Here is a 9660-nt window from a genome sequence, read left to right on the forward strand (position 1 = left end):
CTCATCCCTCCGCCATGAACAATGCCATCCTTTGTGATGTAAAATACTTCCTAGCTCTCTTAAAGCAGCAGAGCAAGCTGTTGGCTGCCAGTGTAAATCTGAGCCCCATGTTTACTGCATGCTCCATTTACAGAGAGCTTATGTCAGTTTCGTTTAAACATAAACACCTCATCAGTCCTCCGCCGTTCAGCACTGTTATCACGGTAACGGTCACCGTCTTGTATTCCTTAGCTCCTCGAAGATGCGTGACGCCACCTCCACACCCCCACCTCAGAAGAATGGCTCAGCAGGCGGTCAGGTGACTCCCCCTAGCCCTGTTGCTGTGTCCGGACCGGGCCAGCTCAGCGTGGGGGCCCTGCAGACTGGCTCCATGGGTCCCAGTCCTCATCTGATACGCAGAGGTGACTGACACCCCCCTCCCCCCAGTATTTGGGGCTGGATGTCGTGTCATGGGTTAGGGCAGGGGTGGCCAATTCAGAAAGAGCCATTGTGTGTGCAAGTTTTTGCTGCAACTCTGTAAGTAAATTACTAATTAGAGGACTGATTGGCTGAAGAGTCCTCACACCTGGGTTTGAACAGCTGACCTAAAGGTTATCCCAGACACCTGCACACACAGCGGCCCTTTGCGGATAAGATTGGCCATCCCTGGGTTAGGGCTATAATCAAATGGTTGCTGGTTTCAATCCCATGATGTCACTGTTGGGCCCCTCTAGCAAGGCCTTTAAACTCACTTGCTCCAGGCTGACCCCTGCTGTTATCGACGGCACGTCACATTGGATAAAAGAATCTAAATGAATAAATGTAAATGTTATTTCCTGCATCCATCTTGTTCTTAGGTACAAAGAAACCAGCTCCTGCTCCACCAAAACAAATCCCAGTCCAACAAACAGTACAGTCGCACTCAGGAACAGCTCAGCCCCCAGTTACATCCCCAAAACCCATCTCCAGCCCACCGCCTAGTGCCAACCCAAATCCCAACGCGCCGCACCCGGCGGCACTGCCCCGTCGGCATTCCACCTACCAGCCTCCCATTCATGCCCCCAGCCATCCACCTCCCCAGCCCCCCATGCAGGCCGCACCGCCGGCTCACCCTAAAACCTCCACCCCGATGATGGAGTATTGGACGGAGCAGTCGCCCCCCAGTACCCCGACCCCTCCTGACACTCCCCCTCCCTCAGCATCTCTCACCGACACCCCGTCCTCCTACCCCACTGGCTCCCTCCCTCGTTCGCGGCCCGTTCCCAAGCCGAGGAATCGACCCAGCGTGCCCCCACCACCCCAGCCTCCCACTTCCAGCGGTGACGCTTCCAGTGACTTATCCAGGAACAGTTTCGGTAAGGATGATCCGCAGGTTTACTTACGTGTGACTCACAGTCCTCTTTCAGCAGCACCAGTATGCCCAGTCTAGTACAATTTACATTAGTAACACTGATCAACTCATTTTTACTTTTTTTTTTGTCAGATGTCAAAATAAGTGAATCTTACTGTATTTTTGTGCTGAATTCAAATATGTATTCAGATTTTCCGTATCACGCAAGGGTTTTGAGTGACACAATTAAAGATAATGCTACATGTATATTTACAGTATATGTGCATGGTAGAAGTGACTCATCTAAAAGCTGGATGTATATGATACTCTGCTGTACTTGGCCTCAGGAACATCCCTCTTAAGGGTCAGCCAGCATACTGGGACTCCACCAGCCTTGATATTGATTTTCCATTTCAGAAATGTCCTGATGACGTATCAAACGTGTTGCAGTCTGTGAACTTCAGCAAAACAGACTAACTGTACTCTGTGCCCTTCCCTGATGTCTTACAAATTTCCCAAGTAGAAATAAAATATTTAATAAATTAAACTCTAATATACCCATACATCCATCCTTTTCCGGAAACAGCTTGTCCTATGGGCACAAGGCAGGGAATAACCCAGGATGAGGGGCCAACACAACACAGGGTACGGTCACATGCCATTTGTTCACACAGACACACTGACAGCAACTCCAATTATCCTCAGCATGTTTTTGGACTGGGGGGGACCGGAGTAGCGGGAGGAAACCCCACAACGACACGGGGAAAACATGCAAACTCCACACACATGGAACCCTGGCGGAGACTCAAACCCAGGTTCCAGAGGTGTGAGGTGACAGTGCAAACCACTGCACCATAATGCCGCCCCAACACCTATACATTCATAAGGAATTATATACCAGCAATATAACCTATAAATGATGTCACTCAAACGCTAGGGGTGATAGCGAAATTCTGAGTGCATTTCAGAAATTAGCATTAAAAGTACGTAAATGACGCCCTTTAGTTTTTCTGTGACAAAGTCTTTGTTGACCAGTGTAATTTTTTTAGAGATAGGATTTCAAAGTGATACTTAAAAGAAGGAACTGTTGTTGCTTTGGGCTAAAGGATACAATCTTTAGTACTATTTTTCTAAAGATTAGGTCAGCTTCGTTGTTTGTACTTTTTTCCAGTTGTATGATCACTTGAATAGACTGCTTTAAAGTCCCCTGTCATATTTTAGAGCTTTTCTGCAGATCCATGTATCCGCCCTCCCCATTGTTACACATAAAGGTCTTTCCATAGAACATGTGCACTAACACCTTTGTGTCATAATGCCTTCACAGGTTGAGGATCTTTCTTTGAGGAAAGGTTTGTAATTCAGCGACATTCGCAGCTGCCGCAGTCAGCTTTTTCGTCTGCTTCGTTGCTGTCACTAGGGTCATATGGTGCGGCCCTTTGATCTGCTAACTCCCCCTCGGCCTGCTGTGTACGGCCTGCTGTGTACGGCCTGCTGTAACCCGTTTGTCTAGGCTTGCAAAGTCTCACATTTCTGGCTAGTTAAACACAAGACAGCATTTATTTTGCCTTCATGTTTTTACTGAACTGCTTGGCTGAACTCACCACATGTAACATGCTTGACATTTATGAATTTGCATTGTAGGCTGTGTTGTTAATAGCAGCATGAACGTTCTACATGAACTGGCATTTTTTTCCACAGTGAAAATATGAACATGCATGCATTTCTATATTTACACCAGTGGCCAAAATTGTTGAAACACTTCCAGTTTTTTGAGATTGCAGAAGTTTATCCAACTTTTGCTTCAGTTACTTATTTAATCCTCCTTGTATGATATTTGTAACATTCTCAGATTTTTTTTTTTTATAAATGTTACCGCCAATAGTAATTTTTAAAGTGTAATGCCAAAAATGCTGGGTGTCTCCACAATTTCGCCCACTAGGGTAAATGAACAGATATCTGTGTGAATGATAGTTATTTCAAATGATAAATACAAGCAATTATCATTGCTTCTATTTTAAAACTTGAGATTAAGCAGCTGTTATTCCTGTTATTATTCAGACAGCTGCATGAGGGAATGCCAAAAGTGGAATACTTTCATCTGATGATTTGATATTATTGTCCTATTTAACGGTTTACCTGGATTAAGGTTTAAAACTTTCCCAGTGCTTCGTGAGAAAGTAATATTAGCTAACAGGTGGTGATGATAATGATGATATTTGAGTTGTTTTATTTTAATAGTGCTGATTTGCATTGAGCTGCTTTGCTTAAGGCAGAGAGGAAGCCAGGGTAATGATATCATCAGTGGCCAGTGGGAATAGCTGTTACCCAGCCCCCTTAACACCTGCTTTCAGCTTCGCTTCCTGTGGCTTTGCGCACCAGTGTGTGTCTAACCCTGGGCTGTAGACCAGTCACCCATGGAACTGGTGTTGAGCATTATCTCTGCGGGATTCTGTCTGGGCTTTGCCTATATTGTTTGAAATTACTATGGGTTGGTCTTTTTTGGTTCATGTGAAGTTCATGTAACTTTCACTCACATACAGGTATGCCTGTCAGTTCAGAAAAAGAATTTGCCATATTAATTTCTACTGTTGATGTACTTCTGAACTATTTCCCATTTATACGTGAGATAATCCTGCTGTTAATAAGGGTTAGTAACTGTGGATTTTTTTTTTTTTTTTTTACAGAATTTTATCATAGAATATATTTTAATAATTGAAAAATTCTAATAATAAATATTCTAATTGAAAAATTTACAGAGCTCTATATAATATAGATATATATTTATATATTATATATAGATGCATAATTAGAGCCTAAGGAGTTTTGAGCATTTGCAGCACAAAAAACAGCTTATTTAGAGAGTCAGAAAACGGGTGGACTGGCCGTAGGTAAAACAGTAACTTGCTATGGTTGCCGTCCTCTCTGCTCAGATTCAGCTGTGGCTCACAAGGCTGAGAATGCTGCCCCTGTAACCAGGCCTGCTGTGGACCAGCAGGCTGTGAGCCTCACCAGCAGACAGATTACCGTCATCACGGCCAAGGACACCAAGCTTGAATCTGAAAGCACTGCGCTGTGAAGGGGGTGTTCGGCCCCCTGCATCTTAAATGCCTCTCTCTCTCTGCCTCAGGCTGTATTCTCTCTCTCTCTCTCTCTCTCTCTCTCTCTCTCTCAGACATACACAGAGATGTGCACACACCAACCCAGCTGTACATGAGCTCACCACTGGATAATTGCAGTCAGCTACTTAAGAAATTTGAGTGCTGCGAGTAATATTGTTGGACCACAATTCCCACTGTGCTTCCCTGAGGAAGCTTTCATGGAACTTGTAGATGAAAATACTGCAAATGCTGAAATTCAGACCATTCATGTTTATAATTGACAGGTTGTAAGCTATATATTATAGTCCAGAAAAATTAGCAAAAAAAAAAACAATTGTTCTGGTTGTTGATATTTTAGGGAAGTGATCTAGTAATTTCGGGAAAGTAGAAGCCAAAAACTGTGTTGCTTTAACTTTTTGCTGTTGACTGCAGGTTTCAGTTACCAGCCCAAACCATTTTTACAGTGTATAGAATAATTCATCTTTTTATATTTATTTACATTCAGCACATTCCCATTACTAAACGGTCGAGCAGTTTGTTCTGGCAGAACATTCTAGGGATTGTCTATGACCGAGAACTTGTTATGAATTGCAGCTTGAATGATTGTAATCTGCCCTTTAGTTAACTTTTAGAAACTTTCACTGTTTTGTGAACGAAGATCTTAATGTGGTGTTAGAATGAAAGCTCATGAAGAAGTAATTATCAAGCAAGTCTGAGACATTAAATTATTTGAGCGCTCTTCCTCAACTTAAGCGATTGGCTTACGAACAAAGCAAATAGCAGTCGTGCAATTGCACAACTAACCTGGTGAAAGTTCTGTATAAATGAACATCTACTTGTCATTGTTTCCACTGAGCTGTTTTGTTTTGTGAATATATATTTCTTTAATTTCATAAAGCAAAAACTGTGATAGCTATGAAGTGGTAAACCTGCTCGGACAAGAAATGCTCCATCGTCTTTTCAATGACTCTCTAAGTGTTGATGCTCCACTTCCAGTAAAGAAAACCTAAATGGTACTAAGGTCAGGATTTACTGTAATTCCCAATTTGATCATTTGTACATATCCTTTTTCATCATTTACTGGGTTTTTATATTGTTTTTTTGCTGCCTTTTCTTTTTCACATTTACGTGCACTTTTGCAAGCCATTCTGCCTTGTCTGTACCCACAAGGCACCTTTTAAGAAAGTTTTTCCAAATAATTATCAATCTCTGGTTGCTCTTTTTAGGCACAACATTCTTTAAAATGTTCTTTCCGGTGCAAACAAGCTTTATAATGCTTGGAACACTCCCTATCAAAAGAATAAAATTACTACTGGTGAGATAAAACAGTACCCATTTTCCCCTATCATTTCCGTAATTCAGCTGAACAACCATACTCTCCAAATTTCCAGAAGTAAAATCTCCATCTAACTTATGCATAACTGTATCTAGAACAACCGCTGTGTATGCTTTTCAAGTCTAAAATGCCAGGTTCAATGATCTCTATCTGATCTCCATACATGGCGAAATGAAATCCTTATATAGAATGACACATAATAATTTATTTCTGTATTTTTTGTTTAGACATATGACACATGCAGTTAGCGTCATAAACTTTTTATGGGAAAATATTCATAGTCAGCATAACTTATTTGACAAACATTTAAAAAGATCTTTAATGCAAAACTAACTAACTGCATCTGGCAGATATTATAATACATTCCCACAACCTTGAAGATCTTTTAAGACAAAAACGTGGATTTCTCAGATACTGTGGCTTAGTATTATTCAATGCAGAGGAAAAGAAATGCCTAGTGGGTTGAATGCCCCTTGTCCCAGATCTAAGGATGGGCAGGCTACACTATTTCTGGAAAGATAAAAAAAAAAAAAAACAGTTGTCCATTTAAAGGGCCCTTAACCTTCAACTGGGGTATAAGGGGCAATTGATGGGTTTGCTGTTCATCTTCAAGAATTGATCTATCTGCAATATGGCACTGTGCCCAAGGCTCGTGGGCGTTTTACTTGCACAAAAATGTTCTGAGGGGCAGAATGAAAAATGTTTGGTTCAGAGAGACAACCAATCAGATTGTAGAGGAGGTGGGTCTAAGCAACTAGAGGAGGCAGGACCAGCCAATCAGATGTCTTGGTCCCGCCTCCTCTAGTTACTTGGATCCACCTTCTAAAACTCCTCTGAGCGTGATGGAGCTGCAGTACAGTTTCCTGTGTCGCATGAGCTTGATCCAGGGTGTTTTTATGTGCTAGCATCCTGATAATGAAAGGCCCCGCTGTTCTCAAAATATATAGAAACATATTAAATAGCATAGAACTGAATTTATAAATTGTACAGTATTCTGGATAATAATTATAGGTTTAGTCCCCCTCAGAAGATACTTGCTGCTCTCATGTCAAGCACTCGAATGATTGGCTGGATGTTAATGACTTTCATTCCTCCAAGTCTCTCTCCTTTTCCTCCCATCATCTGGAGCGTCAAATCTTGAACTGTCATATAAAACTGTGGCTGTCTCCTGTTAAACTTGTCTGGCTGTTTCTATTTTAAAGACTACAGATCAATCTTTTCTGTCCTTGTCCAGCCAGATTCCTCCCACTCAGGAAAGGACTTGAAGCTCACCTTTTATTAGTGTGATTGCAGAGCAAACACACCATTGTCATGTGTCGCTTCTTGATCTTGATCTTTTTCAGCCTGATTTTTGGCATGCTATCAGTTTTCGAGATATTAACCCCAACTTTCACTCGTCCATGCTATACCGGCCAGGTGTGCTTGTATACAGCTATTGGACATGTGCACTCGTTCTCCAGGTTCATTTTTCTGGAGAATCATTTTTTTTTCATTATCAGAGGCTTCCTACTCAGTCGACATACATGCCGCAGCCACCAAACTTGATGTGTTAAATCAGGCCATGTATCCCATCATGCATTGAAAGCCAAATTAGCTTGCGCTTGTCTTATTGTGTTTTTTTAGCCCTCCTTCCTCCTGTTGAGTTTGATTTTTTAAAATCTCAATGCCACAGTCACCATACAGCATAAGCTACACCCTAGCAAGCACCCTGACTAGCATAGCGACACCATGGCAACCACCATAGATAGTATGATAACCACCTAGCAACACCCTGTCACCCACCTTAGCGACCTTAGCAACACTTCAGCAACCAGCTTGTGCAGAATAGCAACACCATAGATGCCATGCTGCTGCTCTGTGGTTGCGATGGATGGATGGATGGATGTACTTTATTCATCCCGACTGGGAAATTCTTTTGTTACAGCAACAAGCATAAATTAGACAACAGCATGCCACAGTACACATAGTGTAAGTCTAGTAAAAGGATATGTTTAAAATAAAATAAGATAGAAAACAGGATGCACAAGTGAAACAGATTCCATCCATCCAGCTATTTTCTGTAACAGCTTGTTGAGCCTATGGGCACAGATTAGGGAACAACCCAGGATGGGGTTCACTCCCACATGCACACCTACAGGCAATTGATAACTCCATTTAGTCCCAGCATGTTTTTGGACTGTGGGGGGAAACCGGAGTACCCAGAGGAAACTCCACAATGACATGGGGAGAACTTGCAACCTCTACACACATGGAGCCATGAGGGAGACTTGAACCCTGGTCCCAGAGGTGTGAGGTAACAGTGCTTGCCACTATGCCACCCCTGAAATAGATCCCATAAGTGATTTATGGTGGTTGCTACGGTGTTGCTATGCTGCAAGTAGGTGGTTGCTATAGTAACTCCCTAGAAACCACTTTACCTAAGCAACACCTGGCAACTACCTAGCAGCAGCTTAGCAACCACCTTGAGTAGCATAGCAACACACTAGCGACCATCTAGCAACAACCTTAACTACCTTGGCAATGCCATAGCAACCGCTCTAGCATACACCATAGATGATATGCTTCTGCTACTTGGATACTAAAGATAGATGGGGGATGGATGTACTTTACATGAAGAGACAGTCAGTTGGTTGGGGCTGCAGCATTGCATCCTCTGGGCTCACTGGGATGTTCAAGCAGCAGTATTCTCCATGTTGGAAATCTGTGGCTATACATGCAGTAAGAAATCAACAAAATCCTGGAATCTTTCAGGAAAGATAATGACATCCATATTCTATAATGAAATTACAGTTAACTGACAAATTTTGCAACATTTATATATATTCAAAATATTACAATACAGTAAAATGACTTGAGCTAACCTTGCAAACCTGAGTAATAATGATTACCTGCCACAAATGAATAATACAACCAGGAAATAGCAGCAGCACGCCAGCCACTCCTTCTGTCTGTGAACACAGAAATCTTTCCGAGAACTCCACGTAATACTCTGCACAAGATGAAAAGTAATTTCAAAGCAAGGTGCTAATCCTCATTTAACTCTTACCTATCTTTGTCTTCACAACATTGTTAGCTTTTTAAAAATTGTCAAAATTTACATGCTAGACGAACACCTAAATAATAATAATAACAATTAGTCATTGTTAATGACTATGAGCACCAACTGTGACGCTCAGTCCAGTAACTTACTGATGGTATAAGTACATTTTCTGGGCACAATGTGATTATTGTAAAAAACGTGGTCTGGCATTCGTATTTACCGGAGGTGGGGACTTGAATCACTGACTCATGAATTGACTCGGACTCAAGTCACAAATTTGATGACTTGTGACTAGACATGGAAAGATTTGGACTCGACTTAGACTTGAGGGTAAATGACTCGAGACCCTATAACTCAAGAAGACTTGAGGTTATACTCCCCCTCTGGACACAATAACATTAATTTTATAATTTCAGCGTACATTCATTCTCTGCCTGAATGCAACGTTTCCTGCAATAGCTTGCTGGAAAGATGCATCATTCTATGCATATATATATACGGACATAAAAACTGTGTGAGGACAACTGTGAGTGGACACTCTATTTTCGACCTATCACTGCCTATAAAGAACGTATCCTGCAATGTACTGTGGAGGGTTTTTGCTGCAGCAACCTTTAATCACTAAAGGTAAGAAAAACTGACATAGGTAGGGACTCAAGTTACATGACTCACACCTCGATTTGAACACGAATCACAAATTTGATTACTTGTGACTTGACAGCAATGATAGAAAGACTTGGACTAAACTTGGACTTGAGGACAAATGATTTGAAACTTGACTCAGACTGCAATGTTTTGACTTGGACTTGCTAAGAAATTATTTGTTCCCCATCCTTGGTATATACAGTACCAGATTACTGAGGAGTCCATTGAATGG

The 9660-nt window shown here is 41.8% G+C and overlaps 1 protein-coding gene across 3 annotated transcripts in view; it reads left to right on the forward strand.

The window, feature by feature from the left end:
• The window catches only part of LOC111842544 (rho GTPase-activating protein 17-like), a 37571-nt gene extending 31833 nt beyond the window's left edge, over nucleotides 1-5738 (forward strand). For 2 of the 3 annotated variants that reach the window (XM_023809256.2, XM_023809259.2), the window contains 3 exons: nucleotides 232-401; nucleotides 837-1334; nucleotides 4240-5738. In XM_023809256.2, the coding sequence (XP_023665024.1) occupies nucleotides 232-401; nucleotides 837-1334; nucleotides 4240-4385 (814 nt within the window). In that variant the 3' untranslated portion in view covers nucleotides 4386-5738. Of the gene's footprint in view, nucleotides 1-231; nucleotides 402-836; nucleotides 1335-2633; nucleotides 2659-4239 lie in introns of all 3 variants that reach the window. The other variant, XM_023809258.2, reaches the window with a different exon arrangement.
• The last annotated feature ends 3922 nt before the right edge of the window (nucleotides 5739-9660 follow it).

Source organism: Paramormyrops kingsleyae, chromosome 5 (genome assembly GCF_048594095.1).
Source record: "Paramormyrops kingsleyae isolate MSU_618 chromosome 5, PKINGS_0.4, whole genome shotgun sequence".
Taxonomy (NCBI): Eukaryota; Metazoa; Chordata; class Actinopteri; order Osteoglossiformes; family Mormyridae; genus Paramormyrops; species Paramormyrops kingsleyae.